Here is a 26037-nt window from a genome sequence, read left to right on the forward strand (position 1 = left end):
ACCAGCTGCAGAATCTCTAGGACTGTGACAGAAAAACATAATCAGATCAAAACAATATTCTACTTATAAAAGAATTATGTAAATATATGCAAATGAACAACAAAATAGCAGTAACAATGAAGAAGAGGGAGATGATGGACTGCGAAGTGATTGTTTTATAGCAGTCCTTATTGACAGCAGGGAAATCCACAAACAATGATATGCAAAACCCAAACAAGAAAAATAACAAAGGAACACAAACAAACAAGAAAATCAAACAATGACTGTCAGAAATGAACCAAACAAACAGCAGACAGCGTTGAGCAGAGCTCCGCAACATTAGGAAAACAACATTAAGCCAAAGGGCTCCAGACGGACCCAGTCGTTGAAACGTTGGCCCCCAATCACCAGGAGATCACAAGTTTAGTCTTCAGGGATGCCTCAGCTATTGAAGCTGGGACTGGGTGAGGTGAGGTGAGGTGGGTTGGATGGACTGGGAGACAGTGAGAGTGAGAACAAGAGACAGAGAGGAAGAGAGATTGCGAGACAGAGGGAGAGAGACAAATAAAAAAAAGTAGCAGAGTACACATTCTGCTGGGTGTTTTGGTATTCATGGTTCTATATGAGACCACTGCTGGGAGGGGGGGTTGTTGGGGTGAGAGCTGGGGGGGGGGGCAGTCATCTTCACGCTGTGGCAGCTCTTAAACCTCCCAATATGTAAAGGAATCTGACAATCGGCGATTTCATTTCCTGTCTGAGCGCTGGCGTCTGATAGGCTAATGACTCAATAGGACCCCGCAGCCAGACAGTTAAGGGTGAGTCCAAATGTGAATGGAACCCACTTCCAGCTTGGTAATGTCTCTCTCTCTCTCTAATTTTCCCTCTTCACACACAAATATACAGGTCCAAGCCAGTCCAGCGGAAGACACTGCATTGCAGGTGGATGACTGTAGAGTTCTGTCACTTCCTCACTATGACAATGGAGGATTGGAGGATCTCAAACACCACTCCAGCTCATTCCAAGCATGTTAGATTGAGTTCCATCACTCCAGAGAACACAGTTCCACTGTTCCATAGAGCAAAGCCAGAATTTTGGATGACACACTACATTCTTAGAAAATATTGGTTTCTCTTTCTCTCTCTCTCTCACCTGAGAGTGGTTCTCTGCGTTTGACTGGTGGTTCCTCCTCTGGGCTCTCTCGCTCTGCATCCTGGGAGTTGCGGTTCGTTAACGAGTCTCCACAGAGCTTACTGAGGCTACGCAGGAACGAGGGCCGGCGATGAGCATCTTCATCATCTTCATCACCATTCAAATCTCCTACAGGAAGACTCTCCCTCCTCTCACTGTTCTTCCTCCGACCTGCCAACCTGGTGAGAGAGAGAGAGAGAGAGAGAGAGAGAGAGAGAGAAGGGAGTGGAAGAGAGAGTGAGAGAGAGAGGATGGAAAGAGACAGACAAAGACAGAGAGAGAGAGAGAGAGAGAGAGAGAGAGAGAGAGAGGGAGAGTTAATAAGAATGTTATTGTAAATGTGGTCATTGACAGTAGTTCTGTTTTAGTTGTAATTCCTGTTTAAATACTTTGATCAACTTCACTGTTATAATGCTGTAGCAACACTGTAACTTACACAGTCATGCTAATAAAGCTTTCTGAATCTGAGAGAGAGAGAGAGAATTTTAACCAAGGCTATTAGAGCTGTTTTGGAATTTTGTAGCACCCCCACCCCCAAAACCCCCCTCGGCCCCAGAGGTGTGTCTTCTTCAGCCACGTCCTGAACGACTCCACACCGATTAATTACTGAGCCTCAAACTCCCGTAGGAGCTGCCGGACGTGAGCTGGACTTTCTCATTGTGTCCGTCCCGTGAAGCGCTGTTCTGTGTATTAAAAATAAACAGACGGATGTGTGTTTGTGTGTTTATGATGAGGGGGGACGGCAACACTGCCCAGGAGCTATTCACCTTTTAATAAAGACCACCGGGAACAATGAGCCTGGTATTAATAGCCCCCAAGTCCTTCCACTGTGTGATACAGCACACAAAACCACTTTCTGCTTAAAACACACACACACACACACACGAGAGAGTGAGAGAGAGAGAGAGAGAGATAATACTGCTCCACAATGTCCAGCTGGACATGCCAAGTACTGCAACAAACGTTTATGAGCTGAAGGGCTACATACTGCACAGTCTTGGAAGGCTGTATGTATATCCCACTAGCCCACACTTGGCATTGGGGATGGTGATCTTAGGTTCATGTGCAGCTGCTCCAGAGTGTCCCTTTTTTTTCCACAAGCTGTGTCTGCATTGGGGGCTTGTCTACAGGGGGTGTCTCATTTACTTAATAATAATGATCTATTATTAAAAGGCCGAACCTGAGCAGTGTCATGATCTCCTCAGATGCTCGGCGGTGGTTCTTCTTCTTCTTCTTGTCCTTCTCCTTTTCCTTGGCGGAGGTGGGAGTGGCTGGGAGCGTGGAGCTGCGCAGATTCCGGCCGGTGATGCGCAGGCCCTTGCTGAGTTTGCCGAGCGTCTTCACTGTGGACGAGCTGCAGATGCGCTCCAACGTCCCTCTCAGGGGCAGTCCACCCCTGGACCTCTCAGAGACCTTGGAACCTCCATGGAGTTCTGCGTTCACCTCGTTCTCCAGGGCCTCGCCATCACGTAATGACATCATGGTGTCCCCATCCCCATCCTCGAACGGGTTCAGGCTGGAGGGGGGCAGGATTAGCTCCCCGTTGCTGTGGTTACTCTTCAGCATCATCTCATCATTTCCATGGTTATTTTTCAGCACCATCTCACCATTGCCCTGGTTACTCCTCAGCACCATCTCGCCGCTACCCTGGTTAGTTTTCAGCACCGTCTCGCTGTTGTCATGGTTACACTTGGACCTTCCAGGCAGCTTCTTCAGGACGGGCATCTCGGCTCTGAAAGGATCAACACTGAAAAAAAAAGCACAACAGTGAAATTCTGTCAACTGTTTGGATGCAGGGGTCAAGGGGAGTGTTTAGAAATAAGACTGAACAAAATCACACTGACTACAGGACACACTTTCCTGCAGTGTCAACAAGTTGTATAGGTGTATGTGTGTGTATGTGTGTGTGTCTGTGGGTGTTGACTGCCATGAATGGGTACAATGCGCAATTACATTTTACAACGACAGTAAAAGCACATTTTATATAAAACCACACAGATACATACAAAGCCCCATACTTGTGATCAGCCATTAGGTTGCTGATCAGACCCTAATCTTAAAGGAGCTCAAGTAAAGGAGCTCCAAAAACACACGTTGGTAGGTGGACTGTCTGCTCAAAAGTGTCCATAGGTGTGTGTGTGTGTATGTCACCCTGAGAAGGACTGGTGCCCACTCCAGGGTGTTCCCACCTTGTTCCCAGTGATTCCGGGTAGGCCCCAGAACCACCACTGGAAAAACTGTCACAAACAATAAATTAATAAATGAATAAGTACTTCTAGCTTAACCCTAACACTAAACTTAACCCTGTGTCTTTAAACTTAAAATGAAGTGGGTTCCTTTGTACCTAGTCTCACGTTGCCAGACTCTCTAGGGAGAGCCTGGTGCCTTTCGCCACTTTATGTAGCCAAGCATTTGACTGAAACGCAAAAGGACCAATCACAAGTCTGCTATTTTGGCATGACGTGTAGAAGGAGGCAGTCTTTAGGATTCACATTGGACCAGTACCTGTACAAAAACGATCCATGGAAATGTGTTTACACAGATGTACAGAGAGCCAACCAGAATGCAACTGGCAGAATCCTGACTGAGGCCACATTAGTGCACTGAAAGTATCAGACTTTCCGTCAACTTGTGGGTGGAGTGTCTGTGGCTGAAACTACCCTGTACTTGTCCCCACAAGGAAGACAAGTCCCCATAATGTGAGTGTGTAAAAAGGTTTTTGTCCCCATTTTGTGATATATATTCCTGGTATACACACAAACACACTCACAATTGCACTATGGGCAGTGAGGAGCCATCCCAGGGTTTTGCTCCAGGGTGCTTGGTCCCAAGTCCCCCTCTGTAATATTTAGGCCAAACAATGTCCACTATGTTATACGCACCCACTCTGTGTCCAACAAGCCCAAGTTGTGACATGCAGATGTTTGGCACCTCTGGGGCTGGAAAGGTCTCTCAAATCTGACAAATCGGATAAGCCCAACTGCAGAAGTCGCTGTTTGTAATTAAAGAAAAGCCACTGCTCAGCAGTGTGTCCAGCCAAGCCTGGCTATTCTCCACAAATCTCCAGTGTTTAGTCCGAACTGTATTTAACACATACATATTACTGCAGAAATCAACTGCCCCTTCCTCTGGACACTCCAATATTTAACCCTCCGCTTCCTGCAGCACTGCTGCATTCGCAATAGATAAAGACACTGGAAGTGGACACAGCCCCACTCAACAAACACAGGCTGAGTTTCAACCAAACAGGAACCAGGACACACACAGAGAGTTAGATTTAATCAACCTTCCTTTCTCTGTGCCCAGAACATGTGATGTATATTAGTCTTATCTAGTATTATGGTATTGTACACACTTCTTGGGTACACTACCCTCCCCCAAAACTGTGCAGTCCCTGCAACGCTGAACGTAGAAGTAGTCTAAGTAGCAGAGTCTATGTCCTCCCTATTAGAACTCAGTGAATCACGATGATTTTAAAAGCTGTAATTTTAAGGTAAAAGTACTACCTATTGTTCCTTTAACTGGAGATATGTAATCCCACACATAGGCTAGAGTTCCATCTCTCCAGAGAACACAGTTCCACTGATCCACAGCCAAGAGCATCCCACAGCATCCCGAGTTGAGTGAGCACAACTGAACATTTATACACGGAGTCCACACTAGGCTTCGGTTCCCAGCTCAGGCTTGAACACTACACTGCAGCAGTAAGCAGTCCCTGGGCTAAACTCCTAAGCCTGTGCCTGTTGAATGGCAGGAGCATAAATCCTATTACCCCCAACAGGGCTGCGGCCACCAGGACATATGTGCTCACTCTCACTGAGGAAGAAATGAGAGAGGAAGCTGTTCTCGCACTGTTGGCCTTGGGCTAACACTGCTCCACAGACTAACATTGATAACACACTTAAGGATGTGCACACACACCGGAACACATCAAACAATGACACACTGCAGCAGGATACACACCACTTAACACAGACCAGATCCAGGCAGTTGGGACACATTTGCATTAAGAGATTGCAATAATAACAATAATAATAATCTCAAACACACATCATAAATCTCTGCATACTGCCACATTCTCAGTAACCACAGATAAGCACTGACAAATAGAAAGTCCAGTAGAAAACCTAGGGTCACCGTGCCCTATACAATAAACATATAGACTGGGTTGAGCAGTGGAACTGTGTTCTCTGGAGCATCATCCAATAACTTTCATATAAGTTGGAGTTGGGTTTGGAATCCAGATCTAATCATGGGACAACAGTACCTGACATGAATGCTGCCCTTGTGGCTGAACACCATAAAATCCTTACAGCTATGTGTCAATATATAGTAAAGAGCATTCCTACAGGTTACTGTTGCATACAAGAAATGTATGTTGGGGGTAGTCTATAAACCTATGGATAAGTCTTATATTTATATATATGGAATTGCAATCCTACAGTCATAAATTCTGGATTCATTTATACAGAGTATTTACATATTCTGCACATGTACAGTATAGATGAATCCACACGGTACAATATCAAACATGTTTTTACTTTACATTCTGTATATATCAAGTCTGTAAATATTCACTATATTATATACAAGCTTATTATATCAAGTAGACATACTTCTCTATGTATATATACAAATTTGCACTATGTATAACGACTTGCTGTTGTACAATGCTACTATTTGCACTTCTATGAGACTCTAGCTGCATTTATTTGCCTTGCACTTGTACAGATCAATAGCAATGCTGTTTCTGTCTATCTACTCAGAGTCCTGACAGTCTGCTTGCTGTGGCCACAGCGCCACCATTATAAAAATTAAGGAAGTACCTGTAAAACATGACTGCAGGATTACATTTAAATTCAGACTTGGTCCCCATTTATCTCATACTTTTCAACTGTTGTGATTTAAGAGATGGAGATGGAGAGTGGTTGTTTTCTCCTCATTGAAAAAAAAAAAAAAAAAGGAAAAAGTAAATTACATGCTTTATTTACATGTATATTATGTGCATTTGTTTTTGTTGTGTTCAGTGTCATTTATCAGTATTCATCCTGTGGAATCAAATACAGACATTTAAATTTGCTAAAGTGTAAATATATAATTCTAATGAACATGTCTGTACCAGATCAGTTAGGTTGGAAAAAAGTGAAGTAAATTTGGGTTTAATTAGGCTAAGCCTAACGAGGGCCCCCACTTAGAGTCTTGTCTGTAAGAAAATGCGGAAATGCTGCGAGCTATAAATACACGTGGGAATGTGCAGCCACTGTGTGGTTGTCCAATTAGAGACTTCTGGACTTTAAGGAATGTGCTTCCCTTCACTTTTCTATTAGAAGTTAATGAAAGGCTCCTGCTGTAGCCGGAGGACACAGATCTAGTGAAACATATCTGAAGATCAGGGTTTTGTGAAGGCACGGGTCTTGTATCCAACAGATTATTAAACCCTACTAAACCCTATGTTTCTAATCCTCTGTAATCAGCTCATCCCAGTGACCTGTAGTTCATTAAAAAAGCAAAATATTTCTGAACTGGTCTCTAATGCACATGTACTGTTAAAGAAGCAATCTGTAATACTGACACCAAGTGTTTAAAATCAGAACTATAATTCAGTTTCAAAACAGTGGAGAGAACTCTCTGCCTCCTCCCCAGACGTGATGACCGGGTTGCCAGTTTGAGGGAAACTGAACGAACAAGCTTAGTCTTAAACAGATTAGTTTAAGAACTTTGTGCCGAAATAGCTAAGAACAATGTGCCATAATCAACATATTTACACAGAAAACTGTTCATCGTTTCACTCAAACATCTGCCTACGCAAGAAAAAGACAAAGTGAACGAGCAGCCACCATTACCCTGCATTTACAAGCCTTTACTGTCCAAATTCGCCTTAAACATTTTGACTAGACAAGACTGGTGTTACTTTCGATTTAATCTTCCATCATAAATGTCGTTTAGGAGGCAGTGCTTCTTATTCACAATTTTCGTAATCAAATATTTCGTTCCACCTTACATGTGTCTGTTTACGAGTTCTATTGGCGTTCTTGAATTATCTGTTCCACTTAATCCATTTAAAGCACACAAACCAATTATGTAATGAAATGTAAGGTAATGTCACTATTTAAGTGAAAGGCAAAAATGGGAAGAGCCCCCCCAGTATTCCCTGCATTTACAAGAATTTACTGTCTAAACCACCTTAAAAGTTTAGACTAGACAAAGTGTTATTTTCCCTTCAACCATAAATGTAAATTTAGAAGGCAGATCCTTGCTTCTTATTCATAATTTTCGTATTCAAGCATTTAGTTCCACCTTAAAAGGGTCCCTTTAAAAATCTTATTTACTACATTCTCCAGCTTCTTATTGAATACTCATTTCCTACTTAAACAGCTATGTGAATCTAAAGCAGGCGCTAGGATTTATAAACAAAACTCATTTTGAAACACTTCTTATGTCCCATTTTATCCATTTAAAACACACAACTAAGTATTTATCATGTCACTAAAACATCTACCTACTAGTGAAACACAGGCTGTGTTTTCTCTGTTCCACCTTATATGAATATGTGAGAATTTTCAAACATAATTACTCCATAGTTACTCCTTAATTTGTTTAGAACACACACACACTGAGAAACACACATGAATCTGACTGAATTTCGTTAAAACAAACAAACAATGGTTTTTAAACCTTTCAATCATGTTGTTATTCACCTTCTTCACATACACACGTTCTTTATATGAAACACACAACCTATGGCATTTACTCCTTTTAATTTCTACATAGGCGTCTGTACTTCTGCATTCTTTCAGAAATTATCTGCTGTTACCAGTTCAGGAGAAAATTAGCCAGCTCTGGCTCTGTTCTGTAGTGTTGCTGCTTGTAACTGCCTCCACCTTTCAAACCCAAGGTCAATATTTCCTCTCATTTAACTTCGTCTCTGGTCAAGGAGATTTTTAAAAGGGCAATGGGGCTTTTTGGGTCCGGTAAAATATAACATTAACTCTGTTCACTTGGTCATTTCATGGTGCAAGACACTGTTTGTAGACCTGGCAGCGGTGGGTTTGTAAAATGATTGGACAGAGGGTGGGATCAGAGGAGCTCTGCTCAGGACTGGGCCCCTCTCAAAGAGAATATACTGCTTCAGCAATGCTGTAAGAGGCAGCAGTGTTTTAGCTTTGACTGTTTCCTTAATCTATGATCACACACCCTGGACATTTTATGACTAAGTACAGTAAATATCCTACAGATTGCTCCTTTAAAGGTTATCCCTCTCTCCTTCTGACTTTGTGCTGTCTCAGGAGCTAGTGTTGTCTCGCTTTTATTAGGATTCTTTCTGTTCAGAAACTGTAAATCTGTCCAGACTGTCTAATAAGAGTATTATATTGCCTTATTTGAGGTTTTTGTTTTTACTCTGAATCAAAACTGACATCATGTGTGGCTATTTTGCAATGGAAAACTCTGGTGAGCTTAGATAATGCTAGCTAAAGGAACGGCAAGTGAAAGAAAAGACAAAACAGAGCATTAGATGTATATGAAATATATGCAGTATATATGATATTTAGTTCAGTTGTTAGCTTGTTGCTAGCAGACCTAACTTTCTACCCAGATTAGCATTGTAATTAGCATTGAGGCTAAGAGTGCTAATATAATTTAAAAATGAAATACTCTCATGTATTGATTCATTGTTTATTTCAAGTTAAATGTGCTTGAAGTACAGCATTACTAAATACAGTGCTGCCTCACGCATGTTGTTTTTTCACTTATATTAAGGTGCTCAAATGTGTACAGCATATATTACTTTTATGAGACTTCTTATTAGAAAAAGACTGAAACATATTTAATGTTGTCCAGAGGGGTATTTTTAAGAGAGCAGTTGGCTATAGCTTTACTTTTAGTCAGAAGCAGCCTGTAGCTTCCCCATCACTGTTGCAAACATTGGTTATGTAATTGGTTAAATATGGATGTGTGTATATATATATATATATATATATATATATATATATATATATATATATATATATATAATGTGTTTAACTGTGGAGGTTGAATTGAGGAAAAATATTTGTTTTAAAATTGCAGCTCTAGAAAACATTTTTCTTTTCTTCTGGAATTGCTGAATGATTAAGGCTTAATGATCTAATCCCCTCTTTTTTGACATAAAACTCTTTTTAAAACATAATATTTAAAACATCATAACATTCTGACTCAGCTGATATTTACAATGTGTCAGACATTGGACCAACAGATACAGCCTAAAAATGACACAGAACACATTTTAACTGCATTAATTTGCATTACATCTTAAATATGGGTAGTTAGTCCATTCCCTGCTGAAGTGACAGTTTTTGGAAACAGGCAGATTTTTTCTAACAGAGATGCGAACCAAGTTTCTGAGACTTAAGCAAAACCAGAGCATCTTAATCCCCTCTCTACAATGAGACCTCTCACTAAAACACTTCATGCTAAAAAATCATTCAGAGAGTTTAGGCGAGTTAAAGCACAGAGTCTTGGTCTTACCTTCAGCTGATGGAGAGGCTCCTCACTGCAGGGCCATTCCACACAGTGAGAACATGCAGCCCAGTGTGTGTGTGAGGTGTCTGAGTGTTCTGATAGAATCTTGGGGGTTGTGGCTCAGTTCACTAACACATGATGATGTGTTATCCTGAGGAAACAGAGACACCCTCCCTAAACAAACACACACACACACCGAGGATCCCAGGTGACAGCGAGAAGTTGGTTCTTGGAACTTGAGTTCAGAATTATGTTCCCTAAAATTGAATCATAGACATAGAATTCCATTTTGTTTCATTATATTCCCATAGAATCCCATTTTATCTGGAATTGTAGTCTATTCTGCTGGCATCCTACTATTCTATTAAATTCTCATAGAAGTCTATTCCCTTAGAATTCCATTCTTCTTTCCTTATAAACCAATTCATCTGGAATCCTACTATTCTTGAATGTCATTTATATGCTATTTGGGAATTCACTCCTTTTGAAGCATTATTATCTTAGAATTCCATTCTTGTTGAATTATATTCTATAAGAATCTTATTCATATGGAATTCTGTTTCATTAGTCTGGATTGCTTGAATTAGAATTAGAATAATTTTATTGGCCACTGTGCTTGCACACAGTGGAATTTGTTCTCTGCATTTAACTCAGTCTGTGCAGTGAAACACACATTTACACACACACTAGTCAACACTACGGGGCAGTGAGCACACATGCCATGGGCTGCACTAGCCATGGCGCACGGGGAGCAGTTGGTGCCTTGTTCAAAGGCACTTCAGTCATGACCTGCCCGTTTTGGGGATCAAACTGACATCCTTCCGGTTACAAGCCCAGTTCCCTAACCACTTGAATACTTCAATTCTGTTCTCCCAGAACTCTAGCCTTCTGGAAATCCAATTCAATTCTAGATGAAAAGAATTATCTAAGCATTCCAAGATATCTAGAGAACCCAAATGGAACTGTTGACAGTAGCAATGAATATAACCAGATGTCTGCTGCTTTACATTTCTCCACTGTTCACAAGCTCAGCAGGACAGCTCAGAACTCGACACAGTATTACATCTTGCTCTGATCTGACTCCAAAGTAAAAAAAATATGTTAAAAAAAATAATGACCTAGACATGATTATTTATCTGTGGCACTGGTGCTGTATTCAGCCACAGTGACTCCCCCGCTGATCATTGGTTCCCCTCTAAACTGAAATGCGGCCGGTTCACTGAAAAGAACAAAGATTCCAAGAAATAGGAACGGAACCAGTTCAAGAACTAAGCAGTTTCTTAATACAAAGGATACCAAGTTCGAACTGCCATACTTGGTAGCAGTACAAACTTGACGAGTTCAACTCGCGTGTACAAACTCCCATGCTTTCGTCATTCTGTAAATGGAACGCCGGCGTTCTGTATGGCGCGAAAAAATTTTTTGGTGCGAAATGCATTCTGGGATATCTGACTCTCTGAAGTCCACAGAAGTCACCTCCCAGTGCATCCTCGATATTATGGGCAGGGCAAGAACACCGGGTATTTGGACTGTACCTGGCTAGATGTGGTCCCAGTAGCGGTATTAACATGGAAAGGCATCGGCATCTTACGTTCGCGTGACACTGGCACATGCCAGTGACATCGGCACCTTACGTACGGGTGACAGTGGCATCTATTTTTTTTTTTTTGGTGACAGTGGCATGTGCCAATGGCATCTATTTTTTTTTTTTTTAGTGGCATGTGCCAATGGCATCTATTTTTTTTTTTTTTTAGTGGCATGTGCCAATGGCATCGATTTTTTTTTTTTGGTGACAGTGGCATGTGCCAATGGCATCGATTTTTTTTTTTTTTTGACAGTGGCATATGCCTCTGTTTTGCGCAAATGCCGATGACATTGACATCCGTTTTATGACACTGACATATACTCCACTTCATTGTTGAACATCTGCCAGTAGACTAAGTTTAGCTAGCATTTGGATGTTTAAACTAGCTATATATTTAACTAGCGCACGTATGCTACTAGCATGTAAACGGACCAAACATGTGACATGCTACAAACATAGCATCCCTTATTCGCACACAGTCCACTGTCACTGTGTTCATGGACAATTGAACTAAAAGTTCTTGACAGTTAGGGGTATACGACGCTCCTCAAAACCACCACTTTTAAGACGTCGACATACCACAATGCTGCCGTGCGATAACATGAGAGGCAGTAATATATAAATATATATAAATGTGTGTGTGTGTGTGTATGTATATGTATGTGTGTGTGTGTATATAGAGTGAAAATCTAATATGACAGTGTATTAAATGAAACATTACTTTTTAAAATTTTCGAATTTAAATTGAGGTAGCAACCCTGCTAGGCCTAATCAGAAAATTGAACACTGGCATCATCTAGGGGCCAAAGGTCTTTCTCAAGAAGAACGAGAAAACAATATGGGGACATTGCATGGTAGGTGTGTTGTACAATTACGTATTAAATGAGTACAAATAGTGGTGTAGCTACCATTATTATTAATATTATTTTATACAGGTAATGTTAAATGCCGTATAGTATCATGTTCACTGGTTATCAGTAATATATGGGAAATACATTTTATACTGCTAATATACAATAGAATGCTGTATAGGAATGCTATTAAAAGTGGCAGAGGACTATACTATAAGGTTTAGTGTGCCTGAGTTCTGGTGCTGCAAGTCTCTGACATGTTAACATTGATACCTTAATTCTATCCTGTATTTATTTTGCTTTTTAGGACACACATTTAAAACACTTGATGGTCTGTTTCATGACATCCAGGCTCACAGTACTTGTCCATTCTGTAGAAAGTGTGATGAGTGCACCCAGGACCACATCTCTAAAAAACATCTCAAGTATTCTGTTTTTTTAAAGATGCTAGCAATAGTAAGCAGTCTGTTTCTAATCTGAATTTCTATGTTAATAATGGTATATTTATTTTGATAAATGCTGAGGAAATACTAATGGCCAAAATGTTCCTTTGTGATCAGTATGATTGTCTTATTATTGAGATTAAAAACTTAAAAAATGATGTGCTGTTTATGATCTGTTGTTTTTGTAGACTTTTGATGACTTGTACAGTTAAACTAAATGTTCAGTAGTAATTACATAATGTTGAATTCTTTTTTCTGTCAGATCTTTTCACAGTGCCATGTTTTTGTGGACAAGTTAAAGACTTAAAAAGAAGTCATTAAATAAACAAATGGGCTTTATTGTAAAGGAGAAATTTAGGGGAAATCTGGATTATATGTCAGTAGAATTGGATGTCAGCACATATTATGAGCCTTAATCAGAAAGTCATACATTGTCTTGGTTGAAACGTCAGCTTTCAAGAATCTGACATGCAGTGTTGTACAAGGCTATTAGAGCTTCACGTGCCATAAAGACATTTTAATTAATCTAGTAGTCCAGTAGTAATGTTGCTTGGCAGCATTGTGGTATGTGGACATCTTGAAAGTGGTGAGTTTGAGGAGTGTCGTATACCCCTTACTGGGAAGAACTTGTAGTTCACTTGTCCATGAACACAGTGACATGACTATGTTTGTAGCATGTCACTTGTTTGGTCCGTTTACATGCTAGTAGCATACGTGTGCTTCCCAGTAAACAATTAGCCGTTGATTCGACGTTGAAATAACGTAATGACTGCCATCAACGTTCTCTTAAGGTTGAAAGTGAACGTTGAAAAGACGACCAAGCACAGACATTGAAAAAACGAGTATTAGACGTATTTTGGACGTCCGTTGACGTTATTAATTGGTCCCGAAATAAATTACTTGTATAAAACGCGTTTTGGAGGTCCACTGACGTTATCGATTGGTCACCACTTAACTAACTTATTAAGATGGATTTTGGACGTCCATTGACGTTTAAAATATGTGTTTGACGGACAGACTACTTTTAAACCTATTTTGAACGTCCAGGGACGTTCCTTGTTTACTGAGTAGTTAAATATATAGCTAGTTTAAACATCCAAATGCTAGCTAAACTCACTGGCAGATGTTCAACAATGAAGTGGAGTATATGTCAGTGTCATAAAACGGATGTCAATGTCATCGGCATTTGCGCAAAACAGAGGCATATGCCACTGTCAAAAAAAAAATCGATGCCACTGTCACTAAAAAAACAAAAAATATATATGCCACTGTCACCCGTACGTAAGGTGCCGATGTCACTGGCATGTTAATACTGCCTCTCTGTGGTCGTTTAAATGGAACAGTACTTGGGCTGCGACAGATGATATTTTTCCCTAGAGCAAGAAAACGTAAGAACTTTTTTGGTGGAAAAGCTAACATAGGCTCTGTGAAGCACCCAGCCCATCACTTCCAACACACACAAACTGTCAGGGGGCATGGTTATGAAGGTGGTGCATGACAACTTAACAAAAAAAAAAAAAAAAAAACTATGCCTGTACAAGTGTAAACATCAAAGATGCGCCCAGCCTGGCCCTCACTCTGTCCACCGTACACGGAGCCTATGGTGGACACAATATTTGCCCAGATCTACTGCTATTTTCCCATCATCATTATCACCCTTGTATATACAGCTCTATAGACATGTGGACGTCTCTGGTGGTAGAGAGAAGGAATAAAATGTTATGTGTATAAGCAAACACTGCACACCTAACACTCTCCATCACTGTTCACGGACTTTTTAGGAAAAGCTTCCTCCCTCTGAAACTAAACTGCAGCCCAGGGCATTGACCCACAAAGCAGGATTTATGAGTTATCCATATAACTTAAGCCCACATTTGAGCACTGCTCCAAAGGAATCTCCCTTTTTAGACACTGTACTAATTTATCCGACTTTACACAGAAGCGCTACTACGTGGAACACCCTTCTGAGATCTCCAGTTCATTTCTCACAAAAACGCAAATTCAAAAATATCCTCTTGTCCTCTTCTGCCCTCTGGTGGGCTCTAAAATGCAGTGCATACGAAAAAAATACTTAAAAGGACAACTCCTTATTTTTCAAATTTTCTTTATAAGTGAGTGTTTAAACTGTAAACACAGTGACGGTGAGTGTTGTGGTGTGCAGCGGTTGATTGTAGAAGATCTTGTGGATTTTCCAGTGGTGGTGAATTGAAATTAGTCGTCTCTATATAAACAACCAGCATTTCATTTCCTCTCCACCCCCAGCTGTGGCCTCTAACCGTTCTAAGGAGGTTTATTTGGAGCCATTATGGTTATTAAAAGGTGAGGTATGGGTAAGACATAAGCACACACAAACATACACACAGTACAACCATGCAGCCAAACACACCCTTGTGCACAAATACATGCACATATCTGTTTAATTCACATTCCATTTCTACTGAAACTTGTCATAACCAGAAAAACTGGCCCTGAGGATACGAGTATATCTCTGCCGACAGAAGACATGGCCCTGGAATTCCATTCTAGCCCCACCCCCCCTCTCTGAAACCCCTCCCCTTCGCGCGAGTGCAGAATAGCCCTGGCACAACACAGTCATAAACTCTAGACAACGCACTTCTCAGTGTGTTTACACTTAAAGGAGTGAGAGGATCACCTCACATCCTGTGGCTGTGCAGTAAGCTGGAACTCTATATGATACTGTAATCATTCATGGCTGTATGTGACTTAATGAAAAATTATTATACCCCCACAGAAATATCCCCTACACCAGTGATAATGTGTGCTGCTTTTGGTTTTACATGGCTGGAATCCTTGTATGCAAAACATCATTAGGTAATATTTAACTATAACATTTCAACTTCAAATTCCGGTTTTCTGCTTTTAATCTTATATTTGTGCTCACACACAGGTCCAGCACTGTTATTGGACAGACTCAGATGAGGGGCGGGGCAATTTTGAAGTCTCTGCACTTGGCGTTAGGAGGAGCAAATTCAAAATGGCTTGATTTTTGACTTGTTTTATGATTTAGGAAGCACACAGAAAACTGACTGGGTGGTCTTGTTTCACAGTGTGTGGGTTGGTGGGCTCCGGATTAGCAATCAGGAATCAGCCATTCTTAGTAATATTAATATGATGTTTTCACATTGTTAAAAAAACCTTTACAAACTCATTCCTTCATATGTTTATTGGTGATTTAAAATACATAAATACATTAATACATAATTGGACCTAGCACCTCTGAGTTGACAGTGATTTAGTGAAACATGCTTGTACCTCGTGAGCTCAACAGAGTGGTGAAGTATTTACAAATCCTTTAGGAGAGTCAGTTTTACGAAAGATCCATCAAAGACAGGCCACATACTGGCCACGTCCACTCCTCTGCTCTGGATCCCTGGCTTAGTTTGTGTTCATCCCATTGTATCTCATCATGTAGTGTTATTAGTGTGGTGGACTGTGCTCAGCTGTAGTGATACTTTAGGTGGTACAAACAAGAGCCACTGCTTCATTAATTATCCAAAAATTACAGTAACTCATTCATTCAGACACAAAGGTTTACACAAACATCAACATCATAAAAGTTGTTGCATAATGTTTGCTAGAGAACAAGTGTACAATAAGAGGCTTTACAAAATTCATAAAGTGTTTTGTGTAATGTATATTTGTAATCCAAAATTCAAACATTCTCCCACATGTCATTTCATGCTTTTGTAAAAAATATATAGAAAAATCCTAAAAATTAAGTATTAACAACAATACATTCACGATCGCTAAAATAGAGATCCCCATCTTTAATCATTTACACCAAGACTCACACACAGTTTTGGATACAATATTATCCCCAAACTGCACAGAACAAATTGATCACATGCTTTTGGATCTTCCTGAATGCAGTGACCAATAAATTCTTCTCACAGTCATTTTCACACAAAAGGTTTAGATTATTTTTTGCTGAATAAAATGACAATTGTCAAAACTACATGTGAGTGTTGGCTTAGAAGATTTAAAAATGGTGATTTCAATGTTAGTGATCATGAACATTGCGTATTAATACTTAATTTGTAGGTTTTTTTTTTTTTAAAGTTACCATAAAATGACAAAAGAGCGAGCAAATGTTGGAATTCTGAATTACAATCGTTACATTATATAAAATGTTTTAAAACTCATTTGTACACTTAATTGTTGCAACTTAGCAATCAGACTGAGCTAGTTAGTTAAATATTTAATCCTTGGGATTATTTCTAGTGACATCACATCTGTGTGTGTGTGTTAGTGTGCGTGTGTGTATTTTCAGAGTCTGTGTGAGAAGGGGGCCTTGACCAGCATCTTGGGATGCAGTTACAGTGTCTGGCGCGTCGACTGCTGTTGATGGCCATCGTCATGGTGGTGGACATTGTCGCGGTGATGAATGTTACCATGGTGATGGATGTTACCGTGGTGATGGACGTTGCCATGGTGATGGGGATGGTTATGTATACAGGGATGACCGAGGCCCTCGTTCTGAAGTTCCTCTTGTTTGTGGAGGCCATGCAGCTTCTCGAGCAGCTCAGTGATAAATGGCTAAACACACACACACACACACACACACACACACACACACACACAGAGGCTGATACATATTTCTCATTCCAGAAAAAAAAGCTGAACAGACAGTAGTAGCACTCAGGGGAAATTCATTCAGAACAGGTTTTGCTGAACAGAGACACACCTGCAGATTCACGGATACAATCAACAGCCAAAAGTGCAATGTATGGTATTCATCCATATTCTCACATCTTAAGGGAAAGTGAAAGGTAAAGTTCATGACTTCAGAAATGACAGAAACTGTAGCATAGACAGAAAAAGAAAAAAAAAGACAGTCCTAAAAATGCAAACCCTTTGTTATTCTGAAGAATAAAGGGAACATGGGACTCACAACAACCACGCAAGCCACACTGACACTTACTCCATCAGATAAACAGCCCTAACAGCTTTTTATCTTTTAGAGAGAAAGGAAAACACCATCTTTCTCAGGGTTTAAAATATATTACAGAACCAGTCTAAACACTCAGGCTTCGTCATTGAAAGTCTAGTTTTCTTTGAACTCTCTCTGTTCGTGTGTTTGTAATAAAATCATGTTTTGTCTAGTGCCAGCAACAGATGATCCATCCTTAGACAATTTATCATTATATCAATCAGTGTCTATATCGTCCGTTAAGACTGCAGTCAATTTGTGATTCTGTTTGTGTGTGTGTGTGAGTCATCACTTCAGCACTGACCACACCAGCTGACCCAGCAACACACACACACATATATTAGAGCTGAGTGTGAACTGTTACAGAGCTCTGATCAAAGGCCGTCTTTGTGCTGATGGAGCCAAGAAACCACAGAACTAGTGGAGGATCTAAGACGGCAGGTTTATTGGAAAGAAATAAGAAAGATAAGAGTGGATAAAGAAAAGGGGATAAAAAAGAAGAGAGAAAATATCAGGGCAAGCGTCATGTTATTTTCAAGAAAGACAGAGACAGAGTGAGAAAGAAAGAAAGAAAGAAAGAAAGAAAGAAAGAAAGAAAGGTGTAGAAATTGTGTGAAAATATGAGTGTGCAGGAGAAATATCTTTGAGAGAAACTGAGAAACAAAATGGAGAGAGAAGAACGGAGTTTGAGGGATGATGTACACTAGAGAGAGAAAGGGAGAGAATACTAGAACAAATCATTGAAGAACACTTGTGCATCTGCTGTACAAGTGAGTGTCAGTCACTGAGAGAGAGAGAGAGAGAGAGAGAGACAGACTCTTACCTGTGTGTTGTTTCTGCAGGTATGCAGCAGGTCCTGTTGGAAAATATATAGAACATATAAATTCATTAATGGATGAAAGAATTAAAAATAAACTATTAAGTGAGATTTGTTTGTGTGAAGTATATCAGCAATGAATGAAAGTGAAAGAACAGGAAGTTGTGTGATGAAGCACGGGATGATGGGACCTGTAGTTTTTGTGCTCGCTCTTCATCTCGCTGCAGAACCAACAGATCATCGATATCAATCTCATCTGGCATTTCGTCCTCCTGCAGAAAACACAAATACACACACACACACACACACGTGTTTGTATTACATAGACACACATTAATTTCCAAGTCCAAACCATTACTGCTATTCACCTAAACCTGACCTTAACCCTAACCCTAATCCTACACTTACACTAAACTTAACACATATCAACTTTAAAAGACTGGATGAATAGGTTTTGGTCTCCACAACGTGGCATAAACCTGCTACAAACACACACATCCACATTTACATCTAATAGTACATTCATACATTCAGTCATCTGGTGAGGCCAGCACATGTAGAGTGGGCTCAAAATGTAGCGTGTGTGTGTGTGAGAGAGCGAGAAAGGAGGGGTGTTAGCCATAAATTACCTCTACTGATTCTCATATAAAGAAATCTGTGATAACCTTTTAGCCACAGTGCCCATGTGAATCGCTAACAACACAGACCTAAACCAACCATTCTCCTGGAACCTGTGGCCCTGTGGGGGTCATGTACTGAGAGAATGTAAACTGTGCCTGAAGATGTATGATAGTGAAACTAAATAAACTAAATGGAGAAAGTTTCCACATCACTGACACACATCAGACTGCATAAACACAAACACACACTCTCCTGAGACACACTATAATTTTCTCACAAACACACAAAATGCACTGCTTCCTGCAGCTGAGAGACCTTTCTAAACCAAGTTCTTAAAAACTGACAAAACCAAGCACAACACAACACTAAAAAACTGCACAACACAGCATGCAATATTGCTTAACACAACAACACAAACACACACACACCTCATACATGGATGCCAAGGAACTGTATATAAACACACACACACACATACACAAAATGCCATCTAAGGCCGTGATAAGGCCCAGGGACTGTGTGTGTGTGTGTGTGTGTGTGTGTGGGAGAGGAAGTCTCTCATCCCTCTCAGAGAAACCAAATGTCTGGCCTTATATGGCCCTCACACATCTGTCCAAAGCACATCTGTGTGACAGCTCACTGTGTGGGTGTGTATGTGAAAGAGATAGTTTGTGTGTGTGGGAGAGAAAGATAGAGAATGTCTGTGTTTTGAAAGTGAGAGAGAGATAAAGAGGCACACAGCACTGAACTGTGGTGCAGTGGAACTGTGTTCTCTAGGGAGATGGAGATTCATTCAGTACACATCAGGGACAAGTTGTGATGCACACTTCATCCAACCTCAGTACCTGACCTCACGTGTTTATGCCATCAAATGCCATCAGATCCTTACAGCAATGTTCCAGCATCTAGTATAAAAGCCCTGTAGATGATCTGTGGCCATACAAGAGTGCTGTGTTGTTTCGAGCTTCATACTCTCACACTAACAGTTTATAACAGAAATCTCATGAGATTAACGGCACACGTCTACCTGCTGATCCAACACAGTGCAGCTCCTTATAAAGCCCTGAGAGGGAGAGTGGTCAGGCAGGAGGCAAGGATGGAGGAGTGAGCATTCCAGCCTTTCACAAGTGAGAAAAAACCTGGAGGTATTTATATGGACTGACAATTTTATATCAGCCCTGATGTACAATACAATAAGTACGCCCAAATACCGTGGAGAATTTCATTTCTGACATGTGGTCATGGCTGTCCTGTCCTTACACCCTTATCTACTGAACTTTGATCTTCACTCTATCTATTTTTGGTGCTTTCAGACTGCATGGTACCTACTCTGCTTTTATTTTTGCTCCTGCATTATGCAAGTTTGGGTTCTGCCCTCTTTTGGTTCCAAGCGAGCCTAGTAAGGACTAAACCATGACGTGTAAACATTGCAGAGCTCTGACTGGCCAGCGAGAGTCATCACTCTATGCCACATAGTCGAAGGTCCAGCACAAACTCGCCTTCGATAAAATCTCCAAGCCACAACAGAGAATCACATTTGTTTTTTATCCGACCCACAACGGCAGCTTGCAAAGTAATCCTTCTCAAACAGCCTTATATCTTTGGTCAGCTATCACATCAAATTAGGAGAAGAGGTCAGGAATGTTCCCTGTTGTGAAACAACCTCTAAATCAAAGGCTGAAACAGTTTAGATAACACTTTGTTTGGAGAAATCACCGTAGAGGCTTTTTTAATGCTTCGGATAATTTGCTTTTCTTATCATTGTTTTTTATTTATTTTGCCGCAGGCGTTCAATAAGCCATTCTCAACATGGGATGTAACTAATGAAAAATTCTAGTCCCACATTGGTTTACTGTCTCTGGTGTGTTCTGTCTAAGTTAAGGAGTGTGGTGTGTGTTCTCCCTGTGTCTGCGAGGGTTTCCTCCCAACATGGAGTGGCTGTGTGATACTCTTCTCAGATGTGAGTGAGAGTCTAAGTGTCTACAAGTATGCAAAAGTGACTGGGTGAGTGGCAACTGCACAAAAGGTGCAGAAGGCCATTTTGTAACATGAATTGTGCTGCAATCCATTTCCCCAATGGATTTCTGATGCAAGCGTGTTCATGTTGAAGCAGTAAAAACTGGACAAACACAAGTAATCATTTGAATCTGAATAGATGACCAAACTTGGTCCTTATTTTACAAATAAGCTCCCTCTTCCCTGTGAGTCAGCTCATTCTCTGTTCAGTAACACATCTTGCTTCCAATTTACCAACTTTCGGTGTTGTACAAATCCACACTAAACCACACTCCACTACCTTTACTCAGAACTTATTTCTGAGCCTGTGCATGTAATGTTAGTACATAAAGACATTGTGGTCAGAAAAAACACCCCGCCAAATCTGACCGGACTGTTGTGTTAAGTGTTGAATAAGTATTTCAGACACTTACAGGGTGATTTGCCGCAGCAGGGATCTATATCTCAGCACATATTTTTTCCTCTAGACTCAATAATACACTAATTTCAGTTTTAACAAAAAATCTTATGTAGTTTAGTTTTAAGTTGACACCCTCTGAACTCGTACACTTCAAAATCTTTTTGTGGGTCTTGGGTGGATGTCATCAGGAGGCGTTAAGATTGGTCGGCTGTTTTGCAGAATATGACATATCGTCATACTTTGAAATGTGACAGTGAGCTTACTTCGAGTAGCCAAAGTGCTAACCAGCCGATTAGCATCAGAGAACATTAACAATATAAACAAATGTGATTATACAGTCTCCAAACAGTTCTTTAACATGATGTCTCTTTGATTACAGCTAGTGAGGGAGATATGGTGCTAAAATGGCTTGGCCTGTGTTTTGATACAGTTAAATGTTGCATTGAAGTCTCAAAAGCAGAGACTACACTGAACTGTGGAATATTTTAAGCATACTCTGGAGTTATTATGTGGGCAGGATAAATAAAGCATACATTTTATAGGTCTGGAGATGTGAATTTGAATAATTGGCCTATTGTATGTTATTTTCTGATAAATAGTTGTATATTTTAAATAATGATAACAAAAGCATCACCATTACAACATTTGGTGTTACCACTACAATGTTTAGAAGGATTTTCTTTTAAAATTATAAAAATGCTACAAACCTTTATATTGATCAGTAGTTATTGTGAAAATATTTTTGTCCATCTTGCTCAAATCTTAAGGCTAGTATGTTTTATTATTTCAGAGCAGTGTATTTCTGTTGGCAATTCAAAAAATAAAATATAAATTATATTGTAAAATTCTCTGGGTGTAAATACTCTTTAATTTTCCCTAAGCCTATCCTTGACCATAACCTAATCTTAAATCCCAAACCTAATTTTCACCTTGGTCCTAAACCCATCTTAAAGTAATTTAATCTTGTTTCTTATTATTTACAATATCTATAGGCCTATGAAATCTTCTTACTGGTATATGGTGCAGTTATTGTTGTGTATTGTGGTTTGTTGGTGAATGGAGGAATGGCCTTATCTCACTTGGTCACATGAGCCAGACCCTGGACACATTTCTGGAACAAGAAAACAACAGTCCACTGTTATTTTCTGTGAATAAACAGAACGAGGGGAAGCTGACCAAAGGTTTTGAGACACTGATGTCTCCAAATGTTATCAGTTGTCTAAAGGTTGCCAGTGTTCCACTTACACAACAATCAGGACAAGCCCAATCCATAATCATCCAATTCTCCAAAAGTGAAAACATAAGGGAAAAATACTGATGCCTCTAAAGAAGAAAAAAAAACCACTGAGAGGCAGGGACCCTGGAAGCATTTGTTTCATTCCTGACACTGCATGTAAACTATGGTATGTCCCAAATAGCATCCTACTCCCTATATAGTGGGTGTCACACATAATAAACCTAATACTACTACATCCAGACAGTGGACTGAATGTTAGACAGGGCAAGCTGAAGCTTAGGTATTATATATATATACACACACACATTTTTTATTACCTGACCTACAGTACAATTTTTCAGTGCAGAAATCATTATTTCACTACTTGCACTGTGCACTACATAGGGTGAAAATAACAGAAATTCTGGCCTAGTGTTTTGATGGTGTATTTGCAGAACAAAGACACCAACGCAAATATAAAAGCTCACAGCTGTGTCGGACACTTGTGCAAAAGACTCTGCACTAAATCGAAGCATAAATCGGCCTTCATCCAAACTGACTGGATAGCATCCATATATGGAGCCAAAATTTAACTCACATAAATATTCATGATAATATTTACTCATCCACAATCACACCTTCATTCGCTCACTCGTGGTTAGGAATTGGGTGCTATTTCTCAAATACAAAATGTGAACGGTGCTAATATTGTGCTTTAAATCAGTGAACCTTTGAGATCAGTTCAAATCCAAACCTTCATTTAAACCTGCAGGTCACCCCAGAGAAGCTCTCGCGCCTCACTTTTCCCACGTTTTCTCACAGGAGGTTTAATTTTTACTTATTTTACACTTTTTGTCCCTCTCGGCTCAAAACTAAGCCCTCCCGCCTCACATTTTTCCCGCGTTCCCAGTCCTCGGAATTTAGCTCGCGACTCACCGCTCCCGTGTAAAGTTCCTCGAGCGTGTCCTCGATCCAGTTCTCCACGTTCAACCGCTTCTGCAGCTCCCGCCGGTTGTACTTCACCGTCACGCGCGACTGACGCTTCTGCGCGCTCAGCTGACCGCCCGCGCGCGGGTAACCGTCAGAGTCCTCGCGACGCCCGCCGTTCTGCTCCTCAGCCATAATAGAGAGAGAGAGAGAGACTGAGTGAAAAATAAAGTGAGAAGAAGAATGAGCTTGTGAAAGGGAAAGGGAGATGCTAAAACGGAGACAGTGTGAGAGAAAGACAGGCTGGGCGCGCTTGAGAGAGTACGATTGGGTGAGAGAGGGAGGAGGAAAAGTGAAAAGTGAAGGGAATCGCGCGCCCTGGCGATAAACAGAGAGTCGCGCGCTGGCGTCTGGATCTACATTGGCCTTCATTTTAAACAGTTGCAGAAATATATTGTAATGAAATTTTTAATATTGTCTGTGTGGAAAAAAATAGTGTTGTTAAAAATGTTCATGGAACAAAGCATAGGATCCAGAGTTCCAGAATTGATCAGTTACTTGGTTTGGTGTTGTTTTGAAATATTTGTTCAACCTCACTCTGGGATATGAATGTGATATTTGGACATGTTCTGATTTAGAAAGTGTCTCGAGTTTCTGAAATTAATTTTCCATCACATTTATTTATTTTTTTATTTCGACATAAACATACACATACAAAATAAATTAACATAAATTTTTACAAGCACAATGATTGAAAGCAAAAGTACAAAAACGCAAAAAATAGGAACTTAGGCATAAACTCAGGCTTAAATTTCATGAGGGTGAAATGGCCACAGAAATCAGAAAACATGTTCAGAATGCTCTGTTAATGCAGTCAACAACAAAAATAAAAGGAATCAAAACATCAATTTTCCTCCTGAAAAGTGGGGAGGGAAGAAGCTCGCTGCTACACAGCAGTACATCGTCGGTGGGGAATCACATCCCCGTTTTTGTCTTAGGAAAATATTATTATATATCTCTTACATTAAAAACAACAATAGGAATATAGCTCTAACATTCCATTCTGTAGATCAGACAAACAAATTACTATAATCCTCGTACCGAGGACAGCACCATTTTAGTCAGATTTTGGGGGATTTTTTTTTCTGCTACAATTCAATGTCGGCGGAAATGCAGACGTCATATTCCCCAGGCGAGCGTTCCAGTTATCCAGATAACTCAAATCCAGCTAACTGTATAAAATAATTGGCTTAAAGTACAACAGCTTAAAGCTATTTAGCTGTAAATCTTGAACAAGTATAAACTTACTTAGTTGGATAATATAAACCAGTTTAAAGGGACTAGCTGGATAAACCTTAACCACAATAACAACTGTTAGCTGGATTATTTAAACTAGAATAAATCCAGTAAATTGGATCTTAAAACATATTAAACTCAGCTGGAAAACGGAAACCAGCTAACAGGCCAAGGGTCCAATGGTAACCTCTATAACAGACTAGTTTTGTGTTGTTAGCATCAAGTTACCAAGCTAACTGAAAAACATCTCACTTTGAGGTCAACATTAAAAAAAAACAATGAGGTAACGAGCAAAAAACATCTCCCCCATTAATAAACTCCAGAATTATAACCAAAAAAAGAGTTTTATTTATTGTTCTTAAACCTGACATTAGTTTTCTGGAGCAGTGACACTAGTCAAAATGATCTGAACTGAACTGACCCACTGCTCGTTTTCAAGACCATTCCTCTTACTTTAAACCTTTAATGCTTTCCTCTGTGTTTTTAGATAGATGTGTCTGTCTGAGTCTGAGGATCTTCTTTTATTTATAGTCCTTTTTTTTTTTTTTTTGGTTTTTGGAGACTAAACTCCATCTTCCCACCTGTTGGACAGAGAATTTAATCACTCTCCACCTCCTCATACTCCACTTTCTCATCGGCTTCACTTCATTATTCATGCTTTCAGTCTCTGAACACATGGAAATGAGGAAATGGATAAAAAAGAAGTGCTACTTTCACATTTTTACCCTTAATCCCTGTTTGTGTGTGTGTGTGTGTGTGTGTGTGTGTGTGTGTGTGTGTGTTTGAGTTTAGTTTTTATGCAAAGATTATTTCACAAAGCAGGATTTATGTTAATATGAAGTAGGATTTCAAAGTTTAGCTGGATAAATTAATGCTGGGCAAATTGGTGCTTTAGCTTATGTGGCTAGTTAGGAAATCCTGCTTTTGTGTAATGCCCCTTGGAAGTTGTATATTTTTCAGCCAAATTTGGAAATTCTATTGTATGAGGTTTTTGGAAATGCTAAATCATATGGATTTAGAATTATGTAAATTATGACTGCTTAAAAGACTCAATTTAAAGGATAGTTTGAAACATTGGGGAGATAATCCTATTTTCTGTATCTGTAAACTACCTTCATTTTACTGATTATAGTAATAATAATCAGCTTAGATCTGGACTTCCTAATATGGGCATGATGCATGATGTAGTCTACTCTATGATGCATGGTAACAGAGCTCTATAACTCCCCTGCTTTGTGTGTCCTGCT

At 40.0% G+C, this 26037-nt stretch overlaps 2 protein-coding genes across 2 annotated transcripts in view; both read right to left on the bottom strand.

The window, feature by feature from the left end:
- exoc3l2a (exocyst complex component 3-like 2a) overlaps window positions 1-9765 on the bottom strand; it is a 20942-nt gene extending 11177 nt beyond the window's left edge. The window contains exons 1-4 of the mRNA XM_066660536.1: window positions 9674-9765; window positions 2349-2915; window positions 1130-1347; window positions 1-22 (exon numbers count right to left, since the gene is read on the bottom strand). The exon at window positions 1-22 is cut by the window's left edge and continues 804 nt beyond it. Coding sequence (XP_066516633.1) covers window positions 1-22; window positions 1130-1347; window positions 2349-2893 — 785 coding nt within the window. The 5' untranslated portion in view covers window positions 2894-2915; window positions 9674-9765. The remainder of the gene's footprint in view (window positions 23-1129; window positions 1348-2348; window positions 2916-9673) is intronic.
- A 6491-nt stretch (window positions 9766-16256) lies between these two features.
- On the bottom strand, window positions 16257-23890 carry ppp1r14aa (protein phosphatase 1, regulatory (inhibitor) subunit 14Aa). The gene is made up of 4 exons (XM_066659939.1): window positions 23504-23890; window positions 18506-18586; window positions 18321-18353; window positions 16257-17103 (listed from the first exon to the last, which is right to left on the bottom strand). Exons 1-4 carry the CDS (start codon window positions 23687-23689, stop codon window positions 16882-16884), a joined length of 522 nt encoding a protein of 173 aa, XP_066516036.1. The 5' UTR covers window positions 23690-23890; the 3' UTR covers window positions 16257-16881.
- Window positions 23891-26037: the final 2147 nt, after the last annotated feature.

This window comes from Hoplias malabaricus, chromosome 2, assembly GCF_029633855.1.
Source record: "Hoplias malabaricus isolate fHopMal1 chromosome 2, fHopMal1.hap1, whole genome shotgun sequence".
Lineage (NCBI taxonomy): Eukaryota > Metazoa > Chordata > Actinopteri > Characiformes > Erythrinidae > Hoplias > Hoplias malabaricus.